Source organism: Phyllobates terribilis, unplaced genomic scaffold (genome assembly GCF_046119375.1).
Source record: "Phyllobates terribilis strain yellow unplaced genomic scaffold, ASM4611937v1 Scaffold_2__4_contigs__length_985480577, whole genome shotgun sequence".
NCBI lineage: Eukaryota > Metazoa > Chordata > Amphibia > Anura > Dendrobatidae > Phyllobates > Phyllobates terribilis.
In genome coordinates this window covers 261,808,490-261,833,537 of record NW_027362762.1, presented here as the reverse complement: position 1 = coordinate 261,833,537, position 25,048 = coordinate 261,808,490, and the positions used below count along the sequence as shown (strand labels likewise).

At 42.0% G+C, this 25,048-nt stretch overlaps 1 protein-coding gene across 1 annotated transcript in view; it reads right to left on the bottom strand.

Annotated features, from left to right (window-relative positions):
• UCHL3 (ubiquitin C-terminal hydrolase L3) overlaps positions 1–25,048 on the bottom strand; it is a 51,561-nt gene that overhangs the window by 9,725 nt on the left and 16,788 nt on the right. The window contains exons 5-6 of the mRNA XM_073670353.1: positions 24,468–24,553; positions 23,108–23,155 (exon numbers count right to left, since the gene is read on the bottom strand). Coding sequence (XP_073526454.1) covers positions 23,108–23,155; positions 24,468–24,553 — 134 coding nt within the window. The remainder of the gene's footprint in view (positions 1–23,107; positions 23,156–24,467; positions 24,554–25,048) is intronic.

Here is a 25,048-nt window from a genome sequence, read left to right as displayed (position 1 = left end):
TGCGAACATGAGCAGCTGGGAAGATAATTAGACATCTGGCTTGAGCAGAGTATAGAGGAAGATGATGCTAACTTCAGGAAAAGCACACGGTAGAATAGAGCTATACTTCCTGAATACTCAAGAAGTCGGCAGCCGCCTGAGAAGGCCTTACAAGCCAAAGATGGTGACATCAATGGTGCTTGCTGGGCTACCATACTAACCAACTGGGACTAGCATAGGGAAGCCGTCTATATCAGAAGGAAGCAACACCTGGTGCTAGAGCTGGGACAGGCGAGTAACAGATGCATTGGAGGAATAAAAAAATAAAGAATTGGTTGCACAAGTCTAAATAGACATTAAAAGGCAGTTGAAAAATTAACTAAATTCAGTGGCCACTGTTCTAGCTGGTAAAACCTAGGTTCTGGCAAAGGACCTTTGTGATGATATGACTAAGCCAATTTACACAGCTGATTTCAATCCAGTAACAAGCGCCAATCGACTACATTAGAGTCATTCGGTGCTCATTTAGTGGCCTGTTTACACAGCCTGGTGAGGAATGATGGGCACATAATCTCTAATACAGTATCATGTTACCAGGAGCATATAACCTGTATACACCGGGTAATGCACTGCCAATAATGATTTTATTTATGCATGCAAAACAATCACCCAACGATCGAGGTCAATTGCAATTTACACCGACCAATAATTGGGAAAAAGCATTTCTCCTAAATGCTAGTTCCTTAATCGGCTTATGTAAAAGGGCCTTAAAACAGAGACCATGTTTGTAAATCCCATGCTTTCTACCTGTTAATATAAAATAGGGGATGAGGATTTGGATTAACTGCCCTAAAAAACATGATATTTAGGTTGGTGTGCTTTAAATTACAAACATATGAGAAAGGAGCTTTTCTACAAGACATCACTAGCAAACATAACAATTAGATATCATTTTCCAGACAAAACAGTTGACATAAAACATGCTGTATCTTGTGAAGTATGTGAAATGAAGGGTTTTCTATTTCTTTTGGTGACAAAGCTGGATCTCATCTTCACAATACAATATACACAGAACTACCATACTAATCCTGTCCATAGACAATGCCAACCAAAAATCTGTCAGATCCAGTATAAAAACAGTCAACTACCTTGACTAAAAAGATTAAAATAAAACATACATGTGCATACTTCATGGCCCAAAAGGATGTGGAAATCGATTATCAATTGTTCAAGACCTTTTTTCAACATCATGAAAAATCACCTCCGCAGTCCTGCTCTCACCGTTCAGAGTAGGGCTGCGGAGTCTGAGTCGGTATAAAATGGACCGACTCAGACTCCTAAAATATATAATAAATTGGGTACAGTAGTTCAATGCAGTTTGTGGGGAATATTTTTTCAGAAGAATTTGGGAAAGTTATGAAATGTCCTATAAATGTCTGTCCTATTCCTGATCTAAGGGTCTAGACGTTTAGCCGAGATGAATCTGTGCTACAGTAAAATTATCACTTAAACATGAGCCATATATGAGGGAGTCGGAGTTGGTGTCATGGAAATTGAGGAGTCGGAGGTTTGGCTAACCGACTCCACAGCCCTGGCTGCGGCGGTGATTCCTTCCAGCAACGAGAACAGCTCGGTACTCTGACATTAGTAGCATAATGTCAGGCACCGCTTGCCGCACTGATTCTCCGCTGCCCAGCACCTCCTGTCACCGCTAAACACTAAGCGGTGACAGGAGGAAATTGTAGCTCAGAAGACAGCTCTGGGCTACAGAAATGGCGCCTAGCTTCCCAACCTTCCGCCCACAACTGTGCATTGGACAGCCTAGGGGGTGTTCCCAGGTCACAGCTGAGACCGTCACAGTGTTGGAGATGGGGTCGGACACCAACTGTACACACTCCTACAGCTTGAGACCGTAGTTGCATTCCCAAACGCACACACACACACACACACACCAAATAAAAATGGCAGTTCCCACCGGTTTCAGAAAAATTTAATACATACAAGTTTAAACATAACATTTTATATTGTTGTTAAAATAAAATTACATTATTATTAATGCAAAAATCCTAATTGCGACCCATTCCCATAAATGGGGTGGTCCAGCCTTCCTCCTTGAAGACTGTCAATCCATTTAACACACAGAATTGATGACGTGCCAACACAAGAAACTCTTTCCTGAGTCAAAGACAGGACCAAACAATCCTTTAGCAGCACTTCAGAGAAAGTCGCTCATGGTGATATTAGGGTTGCAAGTAGACAATTGACCACTGAAAACCAATGAATATTATGGCAGTTTGCATTTCCCTTTGGTCTATGACTCAACACCCATGAACATACCAGCATAAACAAGGCTCCCAGACATCATCTTCCTCCCAGGCAGTGTGAACGGCTATGTTAAAGTAGATCTGTCATCAGATTTCACACTACAAACTGAATACATTATTAAAAAGATCTCAGACCAGATAAGGAAGCTGTATTTACTGGTCTCCATGTCATAAATCCATGTCATGATCCTGTAAACTCCATGTCTGCCTGCCCAGCCTGATTGACAACTCGTCAGTGTCCCTCCTGCTGTGGATATCTCACACTGCTCAGTACAAGCTGTCAGTAAAATGGGTGACGGGAGACTGAATACACTTCGACTCATGTAGGCATTTTATTACATAGTACAACTCATGAAATGGTCATCCCAACATCAGAATTAGGGCAAGTGTAGACTAACACATTTTCAGTCCAAGTGTGATCCGACAAAACATCGGATCGCACTTGGACCAATGTTAGTCTATGGAGCCGTGCACATGTCTGATTTTTTTCCTCAGTGACTGTCCAAGGAGGAAAAAAAAAAAAAAAGAAAGCTGAATGACCAAGTTTGATCAGATATTCGGATCGCACTTAGCTATGCAATTCAATGAGTGCGTTTGAAAGATCGGACTACACTTGGGACGACATCGGAGTGCAGTTAGATTTTCACGACCTGACAGAATGGAGAAGATGGAGAATTTTTTCTCATCAGAGAAATTCAGATCACATTGTGATCACACATTGATCAGAGTGTCATTTGCATAATCGGCCTGATTCTCTCATATGAGAGAATGTATGGACATCAGCACCTGACCACAAAGCGTTATGGACATTGATTTTCAAAGTATATGTACCAGTATCATCAAGACTAAGATCCGTGTAATAATGTATTGTGAAATCTGGTTACTGATCCCCTTCAGAGGAAGTCACGCCTGGTACATAAGAAGCCTGATTGGACAGATTAAGGCCTGGACTGTCTTCATGTTTTTCATCCTTCTTTTACCACTCCAGTAAACTCTCAAATGTTTTTTTTTTTTTTTTTTTAAATCTCCTTTCTTGCATATTTTTTCTTCCAATTAAAAAACCCAACATTTTCTATATGAAAAGAAAAGGGAGAGAATGTAATATGTATTTTAAAGATATTCTATGAGCAGCTTGTAGGGGGTGCAGCTTTTTAACCAGGTGAATGGTGTCTATCAGAGCATAAGATCAGAGTGGTGGGACGTACTAGTTGTGTCCTTTCAAATAATAAATCAGAGGGAGCAGGAAAGCCAAGTAGTGACAGGAGCGCAGCAGCTGGCATCTCGCTGTCCTCACTCTTCTTGACACATACCAGCTGTCTGCTCACAACAGCAGAAGAAAGCCGAAATCCTACAGTTTATCTACTTGGCCCAAGGAATTGTCACTCTGGGTTCACAGACACAGATCTATTCTGGGAGCTTTCTGCGGTCGCTGCCTTTTCAAAACTAGATGCATTCTGAAACATTCAGCAAAATACCAGAATAAGCAGTGAAGCTGCCAAAATTACAGTACAGCCAACTGGCATCCAGGCCCTACACCGGCTTCCAACCCGAGACCCACAAGCAAACATAAAGGCATTTCTGCCTGTAACACCTCATTATAGATTGTGCTGCAAGCAGCTGACTGCACGCAATTTACTTTCACCTCTAAATTCGGGAGGGGCTTTGATACAATTGTAACATGTACAAATATATATTTATATATTATACATACATCTAACCCACATGCATAGCTGCTACACTCTGGGGCATTTATCAGTCACAAGAACCGTGAGAGCAACCCAATTAAAAGGCACCCAGTCTATTACTGGAAAGGCTCTTAGAGTATTTTTCCCAAGGGCTGAATACGCTGCAAGGTAGAAAAATGGATGCACACGACCATACTCCAATGGGACAGTCAAAACCCACTAGTGTGAATTGGCATTTCCCTTTATATAAATTAGTCTTTTAGCAAACTGGGTGTGGTTCTGAAGAAGACTCCCATAAAGAGGAGTTGAGGACCCCACCCAGCTAACAAAAAACCTATTTCTATACTACAGGGAGGGGCATATCTCAAGAAGAGCGCAGCACAGGAACAAAAGAAAAAAAAACACCAGATTACGGAGAATAAGGGTATTTACACCAGGTAAAATAAATGTCACATATGGCAAACGACAGGTCCTCTTAAATTCACATAATATGTGAAGCAGTGTGACTTAAGGGTTAAATGTTTACTCTGCTTAGTCCTCTATTTAAGGCATTGGACAATGAGGGGATTACACACCTTCCATAGCATTATATTCTGCTATTCAGAGACCTGTGCTCTACAGGAATGTTCCATGTGTGAAGTCTTAGCCGCTCCGTAGATCCTCTGTAGCTAACCTGACTTAGAAATCACAGCGTTTCCAAGAAAAGCAACTCCCACACATGTCCTGTTCTGCAGAGGAGAATATTCATAGCTGTACTATTTAGGATATGCCAGTCCCCTAGTTCACCCCCTCCTGTGACATAAGACATTGCAGGTGTCGCAGTGCTGAAGGCATCTAGGTTCTACCTTGTTTTAAACAAGAATCACGCATCATTTAACCCACACACTGGAAGAAAAAGTCTAGCTTATTTTTCAAAGTTCACCATTATGTGCCCGTGACAGAAACACAAAAGCTTCTACACGGGAGGAGTGTGAAATGTGTTATCCAAATAAATATCTATATGAATGGTAGGAGTTCTGGGCTGGAAAAGCCCATGGTTCAATACAAACTGTCACGTCATCAAGTTAACTCATTCATTGCTGCAGACAGAAGATTGGTAGACAGTATCAGAACAATTCCATCACAAGGATATGGATACACCACGTCCATTTTAAGCTGGCTTACAGTGGATCAGATACCAGCCTGAAAATGCGTTAAAGGGAAACTGTCAGGCGATTTATGCTGCACGATTGAAGCCAGGTATATTGTACTCTGAAACGCTCCTGCATTTCAGAGAAAATATAGTTTGAAGATCAGGCCGGGGACCAGAGCCGGAGATGAAACTGGTCCTACTCCACCCCATCCGGCTTTCGTCTGCAGGTGATTGACATTTCTCTCCATCACGTAGACATAGGGAGAGGCCTGTCAATCACCTGCAGCAGCGCTGGGGCAGAGCCAATCTAGTCTCGCCTCCAGCTATGGTCCCTGACCAGATCTTCAAAACTATATTTTCTCTAAGACACCGGAGCATCTCAGAGAATAATACACCTGGCGGCAGTCGTGCAGCCAGGCTGCAATTCATGCTGACCACAGTTTGGGCTGCATGAATCGACTGACCGGTTACCTTTAACAAAACACTCACTGAAGAGAATGATAATATTCTTCTCTATGTAAAAACCATTTGTTCATATGTTAAGTCTTTTGACTGTCTATAAACCACTTGGTTTCCAAAAAAGCCGACTGGTTAGAAGTAGTGAGTGAACCAGGCAGTTTCTACATATATGTCAAACTCTGGCCCGCAGGGTGGTTTTATTTGGCCTGTGACACCAGAACCACCACCCCTATGTGGGGCTATTATTCTGTATGAAGGACTATGTGGGGCCCATAATACTGCATGGAGGACTATGTGGGGCCCATTATTCTGTATGGAGGACTATGTGGGGCCAGCTATACTGTATACTGGTTGGCCCGCGACTTTGTCCAAGTTTTTCGTTTTGGCCCTCTATGTTTGAGTTGGACATCACTGACTTAGAAGATGCTCCATACTTACAGTACAAAGTCAATGGGAAAGCACAAAAATGCTAGGACGTCTTTTTGAGTGCTTGTCAGCATATTTTTGCTTGAAGAAATGCTAGTGGCTTCTTCATTGTTGGATGGAATAAAAAAAAAAAAAAAAAAAAAGTCCGGAAAACACCAAGATGCCCCCAAAATCTGGGAAAACTCTAAAAAAAAAAAAACCATAACGTCAAGAACGCACTCAGGAAACTACCAAATATGACACTTCAGGATAACAAAACTCTAGAGAAAAGGAGAGTTCCATGAAGGGTCTTCCACTTGAAAAATGGACATTTGTGGCTGCCTGAAAAATAGGTTTTTTTGCACTTACCTTTAGATGGCCAAAATCTAAGGCCTTCTGCACATGCAGTGTGTTTTTTTTTTGTTTTTTTGTTTTTAAATCCCATTCACATATGTGGAGAACTTTGCCATGATGAAACCTTTACTGTTTCTAGAACAGATCCTTTTAGAGCAAGCTAAATACTTCATTATATGCTTTATCCAAATCTACCTCAGAGGCACTGATCAGAACCTCCACTGAAGATCCCATAGATACACAGAGTCCTTTGCGGCTTAAGGCTATGTGCCCACGATGCGGATTTGGTGCGTTTTTTTTCTGTGCGGAAATGCAGCAGAAACGCATTGCACATCTTATCCCATGACATTTTGCAAGTTCTGTGTACATGGTCAGGTTTTTTTCTTCGCGGATTTTAGGTGCGGAAAAAAACGCAGCATGACCATTTCTTGTGTGTGTTTTCGCATGCGGATTTGCCTACACAATGCATTGGAAAAACGCATGGCAAATCCGCAAGTAAAAACGCGTGTAAAATCCGCAAGCGTTTTTTTGAGGCGTAGGACATGCAGAAATGCTCCGGAAAATTTCTGCATTGTGGGCACATAGCCTAAGTGTGCAGTCTGAAGTGTGACTTCTGTGCATTTTGCATCTGGCCTTTACATTTGATCTATTTGGCCCCGCTTACACAGAAGACATCTATAGGGCTGCATTCCACCACTAGAGACCAAAAATGTGTCCTTCCTTTTGTCAATATACCTTTTTTCAACTGTACAGGAAAGCGCAGTACACTACACAGAGGGCGACCTTTCAGTGTACCCCTACAATACAAAAAGTGATAAGCATGGGTCAAAGGTTTACCACAGGGGTAAGTGATCAGAAAGTCTTCCTGCTCTATAGTTTATCTGATGCTACTGAATGTCATGTAGACCGGCCTAATGAGGTGTATGGAGCACATAAGCCAGAACCCTTACCACTGTAGCATGAGCATCAAAAACAAAATTGTCCATGTCAGCAATTATGGAGCATATAGCCTAGATTTTGTGTATCTTATCCTCTTGATCTAAGAAAACAAACATTTTGTGGCTCAATTTTCTTTAACAGACTAAAAAAGGGCCAAACATATATTATATATATATAACATCCCTCAACAGGAAACTTCACATGGACTTTAAATCTCTTTCATAAGTTGTCACAAGTCTCCTGCTCTTTGAAAGGTCAAGTTTGTAAAGGAATTAAGACAACGTGACCCACAGCGGCACAGGACAACTCCCTCACTTCCTCTGAAAGCATCTTGTGTGCCAAGTCAAAATGCAGAATACCAGAAAATTATAGGACCATTAGCGTTTTCAGGCAAAAGGAGATCAACCAAGTCTAGAGTCAGATCCAAATTAGAAATTTACGCTGGTCAGCCCACAGTACAAAGAGGACCTGCTTTTTTCCAGAAACACTGATACACTAAAACAGAACATCAGAATTAAGGTAGGAAGACAATGGATTATAGAGCCGGTAGGCATGCTTGACCACTGCTCCATGAATTTCTTATGGGACTACTGAGAGCTGCACTCGGCTTTTGCCCGACAGCCCCATAGTGAATGAATAGTGTGGCAGTCAGACATGCACTCCGCAGCTCCATTCTAAGGGGGATAAAAGTGCTCCGATCTGTAAAACATTAAGAATATTCTACAAGTCATTGGTGTGGGATACAGTAGTTGTAATTCCAGCTATATTAGCCTCATACCTCTATACATTACATGTCTATATTCCATTCACTCCCTTTTGTACACGTTGCACGAGACCAAATGTCCATACCTCCCATATTGGTAACATATGGCCAGCGATAATCAAACCCATATATAAATTAAGTAATTTTAAGCCAAGAAAAGATTTCCAGCTTTTTTTTTTTTTTTTTTATAAAGAAAAGAAACAGGCTTTTACTTTAAAAATACAATTTTAGAATAGATGAGGGCAGGAAAGTAGCGGGGCGAGAGGGGCCATATTTATTTCAGCAGTGTATAAACACCTTTATACCAGTGACAAGCTTAGTTTAGAGGTAATAGGTCTTATCCGGTTAGACCACTCTGGGAGCCAAGATGACATTTTTTATGGGCTCAGCCAAACATTAAAAAAAAAAATAAAATCTATGACACAAAAGTTAAGAGAACAGCACATTTGCCGCCTGGCACCCAGCCTAGATCTTCGTTCTCTACTCTTAGTGCTGAATCAAGAGATTATTAGTCCGATAGTTAATCCATTTAATGTAACATACTGAATAAGAAACATAGCTGTTGAATTATCTTTGTAGCTGTTTCTTAAAGGGTTCTTACAATTGCATGCATACAAAGTTTTAGGTAAGTGATAACGGATTTTCACCAAATGGGTCCTTCAAACTAGAAAATGTTCTGGAACTTTATTACAAAGCGGCTGAACTTTTCCTCATAATGAATATATAATAATTCATCCTCCTTGGGCTTATTCATGGAAGGCTGTAATGTGTGAGCGCACTACAAGATACATTTCCCGAATTCCCATCCTGCAGAAAGCAGGACTCCCTGCACAGGCTGCCAATGAGAGCCCCACCAGGTAATCTCCTGCCCACAGCTCAGGCATGTGAACTGATCAGCAAAGTAGGCACCAAACAGCATGGAGGAGACATGTGCCTCTACGTCTATAACCTGACCCCAAAATAACACTTGCATTTTTCTTCCTATGCAACGCTTGCAGACTAATTCCTGGCTGTGAGAACGCAGCAAGTCTCAGGATTTCCATCTTCTAGTTCTCATACCAGCATGACAAAATGTCTCACAACAGTAGAGTCTAATGGGAAATCAGAGGAATGCCATGCTCTGGAGACATCCCCACAGGCACCATGCTCTCGGCGCAGCCATTTTATTTTATACATTTTATTCAGGGCTTGTGGTCTATAAAAAAATAAATAATATAGTTATTATAAGAATCACTTACTATTCAAGCAGAAGTGATTCCAGGAAAGATGCCCTGCACAGCCCTCCAGGCACCACCTAAATACAGACTCTGCCCATCACCACAAGACAAAGCCCTTCACGTTAAATTATATTTGCCGCATGAGAACCAAAAAACTCACGTTTTGATACATACGCAAATGGAGCGGAGGTGCCCTGTGTGTGATTGGAGCATTTCCTGAGCCTAGACCAACCTTCTTGTGCTCAAATCACTGGCTGAGTACTTAAGCCAATGAGCTGTCAATCAAGTAGCAGATTGTATAAATATAAGGCACAGTTTAGCTGATCTTTCAAGGAGGTGTTTGACAATATAAGCTGTCTGGGGGGTGGGGGGGGTTCTTTAACAGTTGCTTTTGAAAGAACGTTAAGAGGCAGACCATTTATACCAGCCAGGTCCAGAATATGGGAAAGCACAAGAGAAATTTGGAGACAGCTGTGTGAGAAGCAGACTAAAGGGTGCAGTCAGACAGCATTACAAATTGGACTGAGATCAGACCGCAATGCATGGACTGGCCAGCGGCTCTCCCCACCTGAGCAGGACAGCTTCATATATTTCTATGCAGCTGTCACACTCGGGTCGGGAGAACTTCTGGCCAAGTCCATGCATTGCGGTTCGTTCTCCGATTTATATGGCAGTCTAGGCTGCGTCGAGGAAGCCTTGGGAGGGATGAATAGTACATGTCGGGGAAGTATTGGGAGATTTGATCTGGAATGTATGGAGGGGACCAGTCTTGTTAGTTGTTAAAATTTTTAACTGAATTCTCAGAGCAATGAGAAGCCAATAAACTTATTGGCAGATTGGTGAGATAGAGGAGTAACAAGGGCAGAGGATTAACCAGGCAGAGTTGAGGGTGGCTAAAAAGGAGAAAAGTGTTAGGTAGAAGGCTACAGTAGGATGTGGTAGAAGTCCAAGCAGGAGATGTATTTTTGTTGACTCAAAATCGAGGAAAATCATCATGGCTGGATACCGCTGGAATTGCCTCAGGAGCGCTCATAAGAAAACTTTTACCTTCGCCAAATTTTTATTCAACAGATGTGTGTGATGCTACAGGAAAATAAAATTTGTATGGGATGGAACACAGATTGTAGCTGATCAAAATGTGACTTCAATGTGAGGTGGGGCAATAATTTGACAAAAAGGATGGACATGATGGCTGCATGATTAAAGAAAAGGGAATATTCTAGTTGTCAGTGACAGGTTTGGATAAACAGACTAGTGAGGGTGACATGGAATGGGATAGGAACAAGCGCACAGGTGGCAAGGTGCGATTTGGACAGAAGGGGGCATGCTCTTCATCAGTAATTGATGAAGCAAGTTATTGGGGGGGGGGGGGGTGAGTACTAAGCAGTTACTTAAAGGAATTGCACAAACTGCAAGTGGAAACGTTCTTGGATATAGTCTATCTTGTCTTTGAAACAAGTCCTCAGCAGTCGTTACCAATGCAGATGGGGGCACTGGGGTTTGATTAGGAAGTTAAATTGTAAAGTAGTCCTTTCATCAGAAGGGAGTGCAATCTTTAAAGCTACGTGCACACTGCGTTTTTGGTGCGTTTTTTCCGGGCGGAAATGCACCAAAACTGCTAGGGAATCCTTGTGCCAGCTAATGCAATGACAATCCTGAAGTGCTGTGCACATGATCAGGAATTTTTATATCAGGATTGTCATTGCGTTTAAATCTGAAGCAAGTCAATTCTTTGTGCGTTTCTGCAACGTTTTTGACCCATAGACTTGAATTGAGTCAGTCAAATCGCCATTATAAAAATATTTGTTGCATATTTAACTGACTCAATTCAAGTCATGAGTCAAAAACGCGGTAAAAACGCAAAAAGAATGGACCGCGGGAGACTACTTCTCCCATCATCCTAAGGCTGTTCCCGCTGATAATAGCGAGAGCAGGCGCCGGCCGAGGGGAGAAGTAGTCTCCTCAGCCGGTGTCTGTGCATTGTGTAAAAAAAAATAAAATAAATAAATATATATATGTCTTATATTCTAGGTTCTTCGAAGTAGCCACCTTTTGCTTTGATGACTGCTTTGCACACTCTTGGCATTCTCTTGATGAGCTTCAAGAGGTAGTCACCGGAAATGGTCTTCCAACAATCTTGAAGGAGTTCCCAGAGATGCTTAGCACTTTTGGCCCTTTTGCCTTCACTCTGCGGTCCAGCTCACCCCAAACCATCTCGATTGGGTTCAGGTCTGGTGACTGTGGAGGCCAGGTCATCTGGCGTGGCACCCCATCACTCTCCTTCTTGGTCAAATAGCCTTTACACAGCCTGGAGGTGTGTTTGGGGTCATTGTCCTGTTGAAAAATAAATGATGGTCCAACTAAACGCAAACCAGATGGAATAGCAAGCCGCTGCAAGATGCTGTGGTAGCCATGCTGGTTCAGTATGCCTTCAATTTTGAATATATCCCCAACAGTGTCACCAGCAAAGCACCCCAACACCATCACACCTCCTCCTCCATGCTTCACGGTGGGAACCAGGCATGTAGAGTCCATCCGTTCACCTTTTCTGCGTCGCACAAAGACACGGTGGTTGGAACCAAAGATCTCAAATTTGCACTCATCAGACCAAAGCACAGATTTCCACTGGTCTAATGTCCATTCTTTGTGCTCTTTAGCCCAAACAAGTCTCTTCTGCTTGTTTCCTGTCCTTAGCAGTGGTTTCCTAGCAGCTATTTTACCATGAAGGCCTGCTGCACAAAGTCTCCTCTTAACAGTTGTTGTAGAGATGTGTCTGCTGCTAGAACTCTGTGTGGCATTGACCTGGTCTCTAATCTGAGCTGCAGTTAACCTGCGATTTCTGAGGCAGGTGATTCGGATAAACTTATCCTCAGAAGCAGAGGTGACTCTTGGTCTTCCTTTCCTGGGGCGGTCCTCATGCGAGCCAGTTTCTATGTAGCGCTTGATGGTTTTTGCAACTGCACTTGGGGACACTTTCAAAGTTTTCCCAATTTTTCGCACTAACTGACCTTAATTTCTTAAAGTAATGATGGCCACTCGTTTTTCTTTACTTAGAATTTGTAAGTAGCAGCTAACAGTCTATTCAGTAGGACTATCAGCTGTGTATCCACCAGACTTCTGCACAACACAACTGATGGTCCCAACCCCATTGATAAGGCAAGAAATACCACTTATTAAACCTGACAGGGCACACCTGTGAAGTGAAAACCATTTCCGGTGACTACCTCTTGAAGCTCATCAAGAGAATGCCAAGAGTGTGCAAAGCAGTCATCAAAGCAAAAGGTGGCTACTTTGAAGAACCTAGAATAGAAGACATATTTTCAGTTGTTTCACACTTTTTTGTTAAGTATATAATTCCACATGTGTTAATTCATAGTTTTGATGCCTTCAGTGTGAATGTACAATTTTCATAGTCATGAAAATACAGAAAAATCTTTAAATGAGAAGGTGTGTCCAAACTTTTAGTCGGTACTGTATATATATTTATTTATATTAAAAAAACACCTTACATTTACCTATCCTCCATACCCAGAGTGTCCCACAACGATCCGATCACTCGGCGATACACTGATGGGAACGCGATTACTCCCGGCAGTGTATAGCGCTGAGCTGCAGGAGTGAGGTCACTGGAGAGCTCTTGAGACCTCACTTACGACATCGGTGCTGCGTGAGAATTTTCCCACGCAACACTGATGCAGTAAGCTGAGAAACTCAAGTGAACTCAACCCCAGCAGCACAGCGCTATACACTGACAGGAGTGATTACACACCTGTCAATGTATACAGTGCTCTCTTTTACAACAGTCACATCAGTGACTACGGGGTTAGTAATGGGGGCATCTTATAGACGCCCTCCATTACTAACCTGGGCTTCATGTCAGCTGCCAATACAAGGCTGACATGAACCCCAACTTTATTACCCCACTTGCCGCCGCACCAGGTCAAGTGGGAAGAGCGGAGGCTAAGCGTCAGATTTGGCACATCTTCCGGATACGCCAGTTGTGGGGCCGCTGAGAGCTGATATTACTAGCCTTGGAGGGGGCTAGTATCCATGGCCCCTTCCCTGGCTATTAATATCAGCTCACAACTGTCTGCCTAGCATTTGCTGGTTAGATTTTATTGGGGGACCCTACATCAATTTTTTTCTGGGGTCCCCCTGTAATCTAGCCAGTAAAGGCTAAGCAAAAAGCTGTGGGCTATTAATAGGCAGGGAACATTTTTTCGCTAATGGCCCCTTCCCCAGCTACTAATATCAGCTCCCAGTCGGCTTTCCCTCTGCTGGTTATGAAAATGATGCAGGAGCCCACGCCATTTTTTTTTAATTTTAGGTTATGTGCCCACGCTCCGGACGTAGCAGCGCTTTGGACGCATATTTTTGCTGTATCCAAAACGTTGAGTTCTATTTAACCAGGTAAATCCGCATGTGTTCACTGAACCATGCGGATTTACCGCATTCAATACATTCTAGTTGTCAAATTTCTGTTGCGGAGACTAGTGACTTTGGAAGTGAATTTGACATGCTGGGGTCCTGAAAAATGTGCCTTATGTCAGTGTCAGCGGGTGATCCGCAGCCCAAGATGCATGCATTGTGGACATGGGATTTATAGAAATCCCATACACTATGCTGTAACATCTGGCCGCTGCAGGTTTGACGCTGTATAAACATGCATCTTCAAACAAGCACATTTCCTGATCATGAGCACATACCCAAACTCACCCGTAGCATGTCAATTTCTGTAGCAGAGATTCTAGTGTCCGCTGCATATTTTGACCAATTGAAATGTCATTACATCTGGTGGATCTGTATGTATTGACAAAAACAAATGCGGCATTGGAACACAGCATTTTGGACGCAGCGAAAATACGCTGTGTCCAAAGCGCAGCTGGTTGCTGATTGTGCTGACGTAGTGGCTAACCAAGCAGCTGTGAGCTGTTATTAATAGTCAGGGAACATGTTGGCCTAATGGGCCCTTCTTTGGCTAAAAATAGCAGCTCTCAGCTGCCCCAGAAAGGACATGAATGGGAATTAATGCTAATGGAATTAGGGTTTATGGGATTAGATGTTGCTGAGACCAAGCCCTTTGTTTAGTGATGAAGAGGTGTCAACCAAACCTGTAAGTAATGAGTTAAATAAACACACACACACACACACACACACACACACACACACACACACACACACACACACACACACAGTAAAACACTATTTGAAATACAAGACACATTCCTTAATCATTTAAATTTAATATACTCACCCCAGGTCTGACGGTAATCCGAGGGTTAAAGTGATGTCCCAGGTTTGTTTGTTTTTTTTTCAAATGTCTTTATTTCGATCCAAAAAGCATTCTTTGCTGTACAAAAACGCATCAAAAAACACATAAATGTGTGCTTTTGCTGCAGCAATTTTGCTGCCAAGAGATGCAGAAACCTTGTAGAAATTTCTGCAATCAAATCCTGAACGTGCGCACATACCCTAAATTGGAAACTGCTTGTTTGCAAGTAATAAGGTCTTCCTACACATGGCTTTTCTGTCAATGCTGCTCTATTGCCCTGGAAACTGGTCTGTTTTATCCTCGGATTGGTTTGCCATGGCAGTTTATCGATTTCTGGAGTTCTTTTGTGGCAGCAAACTCGAGTCAAGAGCTGTTTTCGCATTACTAAAGACAACTTGAAAATATCTGAGCACCCATAGGAGAGATCGCCAATGACTGATTGCCGTGTGCCATTTAGGGCTAGTATACTATAGTAAAAAACAGCTGACAAGAGAATTTTTATGTATAAAAAAAAATTATTTTTTACACACACACACACACACACACACACACACACACACACACACACACACACTCTCTAACATTAATAAATCCCATTTTCCAAAATCACACAAAGGAAACCACTAGAGTGTAAGATAGAATTAATAATGCTTGTACAGAAGATAAATTACAATGTAAACTATTCCTAACCATCCCGGTCACATATTATGTAGAAATAACCGGCCTATTGCTTTATAAATAAGTATTAAGCCCCCTTTATCAAATACTTAAAATATACGAGTCACCTAGCACTGAAAATAGCCAAGCCAATGCTCGCAAAACAACTATAAATACAAAATATTAGTAATACTACTCATACAAACCCTGTGGTAGTGAAACACCCTGACACGTTTCGCCTCACTTGATCATGGGGGAATAGGTCTATATCGTGATGTAAAGGTATGGTCAAGAGCGGTAGTAGAGAATCAGAGAGTGCAGGTATGTCAAGACGTATTGGTTCCTATGGGGGTTCGGTTATTTTGTGAATGGGGGGGCGAGGAGGGGGTGATGGGGGTGGCAGTTGGAGAAAAGCAAAGTGAAGGTAAATAGAATATGGTCAGTTAAAGAAGCACTCCTCCCATCAAAATTTTTATCCTCTTAACATATTGCAATAATCATATTATATTATATAGCACTGTGTACTTGCAAGATTAAAAACTGATTAGCTGAATCTTTCTAAGCTCTATTTAGTAACAGGAGGTCAATATTTCCTGTACGAGTCATGAGTCACTGAAAAAGTCTCTGGGGGAGGAGCAGAGCAACTGGGTCAGAAGGTAAAGAGGGGAATGATAAATGCATGGACAACAGTCTTCCTGTTTCTACATAGAGCAGAGAAAAGAGAAGCATTCGCTGAGTAGAAAGGCAAAATGAGCAATTGTAAGTACACAGTGCTATACAATAAGATGATTGTAATATATTAAGAGGTTAAAAACTTTGATGGGAGGAGTGCTTCTTTAAGGAGTGAGGACCATTTCATGGGTTAGACAGAAGAGAAGGATAGGGAGTATAGTTTGGAGGACAACTGTGAGAGACTAAAAGTGGAAGCGATAAGAGTTCAGAGGCATCAAAATGGCACGGGCCATAATATTGGTAGAGATACAAATTGAAAGGAAGTGCAAGAGCCAGGAGAGAAGAAGTAGATGAGAAGGGTGGTGGCAAAGGGAAAATAGATACAGAGTGTACTCCAAAGCCATGGAGGACAAGGGAGGATAGAGGTGAAATAGGGCTGAATGAGAAGTTATCTGATATTGTTTCACCGTGTTTATTGCCCGTTGGGGAGTGTACGTAAATAAAAGGCGTCCACAAGAGAACTCAGCAGTGCAAGCCATGACAATGGGTGTCAGCCACATTTCTATTAGGAATGATCGGTTGTGTGAAGTTGACAGGTCATGGTTGTAGCAAAGTTTGCTGTAGACAGAATAGGAATTCTGTAATGGTCAGGAGGCGAGACAGGAAAAGCAATAAATTGTAGTAATTTATCAGTGACAGGAAGAAGAGAGTAGCGGGAGAGGCCTATATTAGAAGATATTGCCAGAAGTAGAGAAGGCGAGAGGGAATATAGTAAGTGAGATTAGGGCAGCAGGGCCTGTTATGTATTTAGAGATGAATTTATAACATTACACAATTCCCATCTGCAGATAAAGAATCCTCTCTTAGGTGTTGGGGTTTGGGGAATTTGTAAGGGTTTAGCGGCAGCAATAAATATAACAGCAAGAATAAACTATCAAAGGAAAAAAGCAGAGATTGTGTTTGGGTCTCAGCAGTCACCTTCTAGTTCATTATATATTATTATTTTTTTTTAAACAACTAGAGCTGATATAACAGGTCATTGTCCGAAATGCACTGTGCTTCCAGGATACATTTCCCCAATGTAGGCTAGTAGTGAGGTGACCTTAGCACTTTTTGGTGGTAAACCCTATTGCAATTATTGTATATTATAAAAAAAAAAAAAAGTGCATTTCTATAGCTAAACCTAGGGGAAACACAAAATATGCTATACAACGGGCTCCATTCTTACTTAACACCTGCGCTCCATAACACTGCACTGAATTACCATGGACACGCTCTGCTATGTATAGCTGCAGGGAAGACGGCATTAAACACTGCGCCTCACCAACCTCTGAAGAGTAATGGAGGAAGGGGTGGTAAGAGCTCAGCAGGGAAATCTCAGAAAGAAGAACAATGTTACAGTGTCACAGGCACTGCTGGTACGATGCAAGGTCACTGGAGGCTCCAGCAGGATAGGCAGCGCGTTCTCATTATTTATGTAGAATGGAAACTATAAGCAAGACTAAAAATAATCATATCTTATAATTCTACAGCCCTGCACACACATCGTCATCATTGACATCAGTCTACGTACCCAACGGGTATGTGGAAGGAAAGTCATGCAGGGAGAATATACCAGCTCGATGTTGTGCTCGATGGGATTTGAACTTAGGACCCCAGAGCTGTAAGGTAACAGTGCTAACCACTGAGCCACTGTGCTGCTGTGAAGAAATGAAGATGTACCAATACAAAAAAGGGCAAATTGGTTGCAGTTAAAGGGAACCTGTCACCATGAAAAACACTATTAACCTGCAGGTTGATAGGGTTACTAATCAGCCCGGTGCCTGCACACAGCAGAAAGCTACGGGAAGAAAATTCACTTTATTCTTCCGGCGCCATCCTGGTTCCAGTCATGGGGGCAGAGCCGGCGATGGTTCAGTCACTGCTGAGAATACAGAGCGGCTACTGTAACCGCACCCCTGGCCCTGACTGACACTCGCTCAGCATTGGGGCCGGCTGTCAGTCAGGGCCAGGGCAGGGGTGCGATTACAACAGCCGCTCTTTATTTTCAGAGTGGTGACGGAACCGGTGCCAGCGCCGCCCCCATGACTGGAGCCGGAACATGGCTGGGGGAAATAAAGTTAATTTTCTCCCCACAGCATTCAGTTTCAAGGTACTGCCCCTCATCAGTGCAAAGTTTGAGTTCTGGTTTGGCTGGATGAGAGGCGTCAGACAGGTATCTAGTCTCTGAACCAGTATCTGAAGAGCATATTTCCCAGAGGAAGCATTTATCTACCATGACTCTCGATTTAGCAGCTTTCTCTACAGCCTCTGTCTATTGTTTTTTTTTTTTTAACCCTTTTAATTCCTATTACGTTACATGTATCTGTGTCATTCCCACGTTTTATATAAAATATTTGAGTTCTGCGGAACCTTTAAATGCTTCTTTTTTGTAGCATTGGAAAGATGTCTTCTAATCCGTACTTTCAATGTTCCGGTGATACAGCGCACATGCTGATTATTACAGGATCTACAGGTGATCAGATTCATTTTAACAGTTTGTGTCATTTATGTAGTTATGGATGTTACAGGTTTCTCTGGTGATCTCAGCTGTGCGTAACCACACAGGGTTGTCAGTTGTCGTACCTTGGAAAAAAAGGCTACGAGAAAGCAGGCTACCTAATGTGGGAGCTTTTTTTGGCCACAAGATTAAACAAAGTCATAAGAGTTTTTGCCTTGATAAATTGGAATGTACTTTTTAATATATTTTGTTATATCATACAATGGTGGCCTATATGTAGAAATAAATGTGACTATCATGAGCTTTATTATTTCTGGTCACCCAAAATCTGTGATCTATCAGTGCTTTCTATAATATTCTCTACTCTTTAGCATCCAATATGGATATTTCCTCTTGTACTTTTCTATGCATTTTTTTTATTTATTTCTGAAAGTAAGTTTCTTTCTCAGTTGTATTTCTTTTTGTTCTAATAAGCGCTCCTCCAGGGACATGTCCATGCTTTGGATGGCACGAAGTAGCCAGTAAAGTAGAATTGGTTACAGAGCTTTTTGTAGGAGTAATTATAATTCCATTAGATACATCTACTCAGTGTTATATTTAAAAAATTAAAAAATAATATAATATAATATATATAGTACAGACCAAAAGTTTGGACACACCTTCTCATTTAAAGATTTTTTTCTGTATTTTCATGACTATGAAAATTGTACATTCACACTGAAGGCATCAAAACTATGAATTAACACATGTGGAATTATATACTTAACAAAAAAGTGTGAAACAACTGAAAATATGTCTTATATTCTAGGTTCTTCAAAGTAGCCACCTTTTGCTTTGATAACTGCTTTGCACACTCTTGATGAGCTGCAAGAGGTAGTCACCGGAAATGGTCTTCCAACAATCTTGAAGGAGTTCCCAGAGATGCTTAGCACTTGTTGGCCCTTTTGCCTACACTCTTCTGCGGTCCAGCTCACCCCAAACCATCTCCATTGGGTTCAGGTCTGGTGACTGTGGAGGCCAGGTCATCTGGCGTAGCACCCCATCACTCTCCCTCTTGGTCAAATAGCCTTTACACAGCCTGGAGGTGTGTTTGGGGTCATTGTACTGTTGAAAAATAAATGATGGTCCAACTAAACGCAAACCGGATGGAATAGCATGCCGCTGCAAGATGCTGTGGTAGCCATGCTGGTTCAGTATGCCTTCAATTTTGAATAAATCCCCAACAGTGTCACCATCAAAGCACCCCCACACCATCACACCTCCTCCTCTATGCTTCACAGTGGGAACCAGGCATGTAGAGTCCATCCGTTCACCTTTTCTGCATTGCACAAAGACAAGGTGGTTGGAACCAAAGATCTCGAATTTGGACTCATCAGACCAAAGCACAGATTTCCACTGGTCTAATGTCCATTCCTTGTGTTCTTTAGCCCAAACAAGTCTCTTCTGCTTGTTGCCTGTCCTTAGCAGTGGTTTCCTAGCAGCTATTTTACCATGAAGGCCTGCTGCACAAAGTCTCCTCTTAACAGTTGTTGTAGAGATGTGTCTGCTGCTAGAACTCTGTGTGGCATTGACCTGGTCTCTAATCTGAGCTGCTGTTAACCTGCGATTTCTGAGGCTGGTGACTCGGATAAACTTATCCTCAGAAGCAGAGGTGACTCTTGGTCTTCCTTTCCTGGGGCGGTCCTCATGTGAGCCAGTTTCTTTGTAGCGCTTGATGGTTTTTGCAACTGCACTTGGGGACACTTTCAAAGGTTTGCCCAATTTTTCGGACTGACTGACCTTCATTTCTTAAAGTAATGATGGCCACTCGTTTTTCTTTACTTAGAATTTGTATTATGGCAAGAAAAAAGCAGCTAACAGTCTATTCAGTAGGACTATCAGCTGTGCATCCACCAGACTTCTGCACAACACAACTGATGGTCCCAACCCCATTTATAAGGCAAGAAATCCCACTTATTAAACCTGACAGGGCACACCTGTGAAGTGTAAACCATTTCCGGTGACTACCTCTTGAAGCTCATCAAGAGAATGCCAAGAGTGTGCAAAGCAGTCATCAAAGCAAAAGGTGGCTACTTTGAAGAACCTAGAATAGAAGACATATTTTCAGCTGTTTCACACTTTTTTGTTAAGTATATAATTCCACATGTGTTAATTCATAGTATTGATGCCTTCAGTGTGAATGTACAATTTTCATAGTCATGAAAATACAGAAAAACTTTAAATGAGAAGGTGTGTCCAAACTTTTGGTCTGTACTGATATATATATATATCTTTCTATCAATCTTAGTGGTTTGTACATTTAAGGTTTATATAGTTTCTTGCTCACAAGAGAAATTAATTCTATAGCCTGTTTCTTTGTACCATCTCATATCAGAAGGTAGTCACTAGAACGACCATATTGGAAGAGATTGATCAGAACCCACAGGTTAGGATTTAAAGGGAATCTATCACCAGCTTTTTACGACCTAATCTGAGAGCAGCATGATGTAGAGGCAGAGACCCTGGATCATGTGATGTGTCACGTACTAGGCTGCTTGTAGTTTTGATACTATGCTAATAAAATATTGATAGTTCTCCATATTCATCAGCTCTGTATAACCACGCCGCCAACACGGATTGGCAGCTGTGTACATTGCAAAGGCAGAAAGCTGCCAATCAAAGGTGTGGGCAGGATTATACAGAGCTCAGCATTCAGAGAACTAATAGATCTGCAGCAGAGAATAGAGTCATTTTATCAAAACTACAGCAAGCAGCCTAGTAAGTGACATCGCTGGAATCAGGTTCTCTGCACCAACATCATGCTGTCCTCAAATGGGGTAGCAAATACCTAGTGAGAGATTCCCTTTAATATGCTTAGCTGTTCACCAAATTTTATGCAATAATGAAAGACTGTCTGAAACACGTTTGCAGGTTACATTAGTATTGCATAGGGTAGGTCCACACAAGTGTATAAAAAAAACTATTCAAAGTTTCATCCAGCAAAGTGGGACGATTCTTTTCCCACCTGTCATCCATGTGCAGTGTTTTTTTTTTTACTCAGCAGATATTAATCATTTACAAGACTGTTTCCTGTTACAGAACTGCAATGTATCTGTAACTATCTGTGCTATACCGTGAGAGGAAGAAAAAAACAAAATGCTCATCTGCACTGCCCCACAGAATAACATTGGCTGAGTGCGGTCTTTTTTTCACGGACAACAGGTCGGACTGAAAATACGGTCGTGTAAACAAGCCCATATCGTGGATTTTAATCAATAAAAGTTTTTTTGGTTTTTTTTAGAAGAGGACTTTTGATGCTGATTTATTATTTCTTCTATATAATCCTGAGTCTTGCAGTACTACAAGATTTAAATGCATCTAGGCCCATCTTCATAGAGGAGAGCCGACTTTCCCCTGCCTCATCATGTATGTTTTGGCATAAGATATAGCAAATTTGCTGTGTCACGCATGGCACCACCCCTTCAGCTAGGTACCACACATCTATTGGAAGAGTACCGCAAGAAACTAAAAAACCAAAACAGTCGCAACTGTAATAATAATTCCCGCCAGAATCACAGTTTCAAAATCCCCTACTATTAGGATGGACAAGCAAGAGGATGGTAGTCCCACTGCTGTGCTAGCATCCCACGGGGTCTCATGTGGAGCTGCGACAGACATCATCCATTTACTATTGATTTACTAACACTTGCATTTCATATGCCACTCTTAAAAATAAATAAAAAAATGTAAATCATGAGTGCAATTCGTGTGACACGTCATGCATATCAAGCGCTGCTTGGGTCACAGATAAGGTTTTTTTTGTACATAATGTTAGGATGCAAAACGGCATGAAGAAGTCCATTAAAGGGGTATTCCCATCTCCGAGATCCTATCTCAATATGTAGTAGGTGTAATAGTAATAATAATTGAAAATACCTTCAATTAGAAATATAGTATAATTCTTCTAATTAACATAGGGTATCAGACGAACTATACTACATTTCTAATTGGAGGTATTTGCGAATATTATTATCATTACTATCCCATTTTGGGATAGCATCTTGGAGATGGCAATACCCCTTTAAGTGCTCGGTGAAAATTATACACGGTGCCATGTCTCAGTTTTGGATTTTTTCATCTCTGAATTCAGGTTTTGTACACATCAAAAGTCTGGAAATTGTCTCAGAATCCATAACAGTGAGACATAATACGTGACAATGTACATTTTGACAGTGGTACAGACGAGTATTGTGGGCTCGTGCGGTGTATACATGCATTAGAACATAACCACAATCTAAACAGATATACACTGGCCCCTGTGATTATCGGCCCCTCCATGGTTACCTTAGGTGTCAGCTGTCCCTCCACTCCGCCACCGTCCATATCTATTGTACTGCAGAGGTGGAGGGGTTAACACGAGACCCTGAATGTATTCACCTTTACATCCCCCCCATTAATAAGAGCCACATCTTACAGGACAGAGCTCAGTATCCAGCTCCATGCCGGTGGGCTCTGTAGGGACCAGGGCCATTTACTTTCCTCACGTCAGCAATGGTTTGTGAGCTTGTCATGAAGCCATTTTATGTCATGTGATGCTTCCAAACATTTCCATAGCGGCAGAATGATGATTATACAAGAGATTCCTCTACGCCAGTAGATTCCCACATGGGGATCCGTTTACATCTGAATGAACAGTATCAGTGTCCAGTCTGTTCCCAGAGAACTGGCAAGACAAGAACTGGCCACAAAACACAAAATAAGAAGTCTTACCTCCGTCTGTCCCTCCTGAGCGCTGCTCTCATGTGTAACCCGAATACTCTGCAACAGAACAGCACAATAATCCTGTTAATAGCAACAGACATACTTGTCTAAGCCACATGGCAATGAGCAGACCACAGGAATACAGGCATGTGCACAGCCAGGCTCCAACATCAGCAATCTATCTAATAATCAGTTGTATATAGGGACTGGAGCTATTGGATACATGGGAGATATTACATTTTTTTAATTCATGCCCACATACCATTTTTTTCCCCATGCATACAATATTCTTCAGCCTATAGGACGCACCTTACTATAAAACGCACCCTGGGTTTTGAAACCAGAAATAAGAAAAATATATTTCCTACTAATTAAAAATTCCCTGGTGGTGTAAAGAAATGGAGGGATGAATAGCACTAATTGTAAAGCACTAGGCTAGAATAGGGAGGTAGTACATCTATTGGTAGGGTTCTCTGTAGATCGCTTTATAGCACGCACATCTGCAGCATATACATATATGTAACTCCACTGCCCGTGGCACAGCACACACTCCACTGCCTGCTGGTAGTTGTGCAGTTTTAGTGATGAGCTGGTCCTGGTAACTTTCTTGCCCTGCACCAATCAGACTGATCAGTGTCAGGCAGGAGGAGAGAGCACTGTACGGCTGTATGACGATCGGGAAGGACGCCGTGTCAATGTTCTCCTGCATTACATGAACACGCGCACACGAACACTTCAGCTAGATCTTTTCTAAATAAAAAGTGCATCTCAGTCAAAAAAAACAAAAGTATATTTATACATATATACTATGCTAAAGCTCTGCCTCTGCAGGCAGCTACATCATGTCCAGGGCAGCAGTGAGCAGTGGCTGCAGGTTTGTCCTAGTGAGTTACTGAATGCACAAGACGTGTTTCACTGAAGCTAGCTCATCCGGCAGCCCACCAGGACAAACCAGTAGCCACTGACAGTTCAAGGTTTCCCATATCGAAAGCAATTGTAGCAAAGTTTCAGCTGTGAGAAGTTTAAGCTGTGTCAATGTTTTCTGCCTCTAGCTGTAAATATGGAAAGTTTCCACTCACTGTCAGAGAAAAGATCTTAAAAATCCTGGGAATGAGAAAATGTTTATTGTACAATGATTAATCTTCATTTACATAAAAGCAGAAAATTCCTATAAACAAAGCAATTTACATAGTTCACATTCAGCCACACACAACTCAAAAGCAGAAATCCCTACAAGACGAGACCTTAGAAGGTCCATTCCTGGAGTGAAGCCTCCGCAGAGATCAGAGGCCGGCTCCGCAGAGATCAGAGGCCGGCTCTGCTCCTCTAGCCCCAGCTGGATGCAGCAGAGCAGTGTACTTGTACTTACCTCGTCTTTTTCTAGAAATTTGGCTCTCTCTTCAGGACTTAATGAGGTGGAATCATTCAGAAACTTTTTCAAAGCAGAGTCATTTTCTAGAAGAAAAACATTGGTATGTCAAACGTCATGAAGTCTCCTGTTTGGGACATATTATGGGATTATTTCCAGATAACATGGCATTAAGAGGTATATTACTGCAATGTCTTTTCTGACACTCTTTTGATAGAGAATGGCACTGTTGCATTACAGCACTAGACAAGCAGAGAGCATCATCTATCTACATGGAGTTTGAACGTTTTATTCTCCCTGTAGCCGCTCGCTGTCATTGGGGCGGTGCAGAGAGCGTCGCAGTCACCCCTCACTACACAGAGTGCGCAAAATAATCCCTGGCACTTGGATTGACAGCCTGCACTGAAGCGTATGTATGCAGCGTATGTATGCAGCGTATGTATGCAGCGTATGTATGCAGAGCAGGCTGTCAAAGTGTAGGGGAATTATTACAATGGTGCTCACTCTATAGCAAGAGGCGACTAACTGATCCCTGCACCGATGACTGGAACTGAGCATTTTCTCCCTGTAGTTGCTACTCC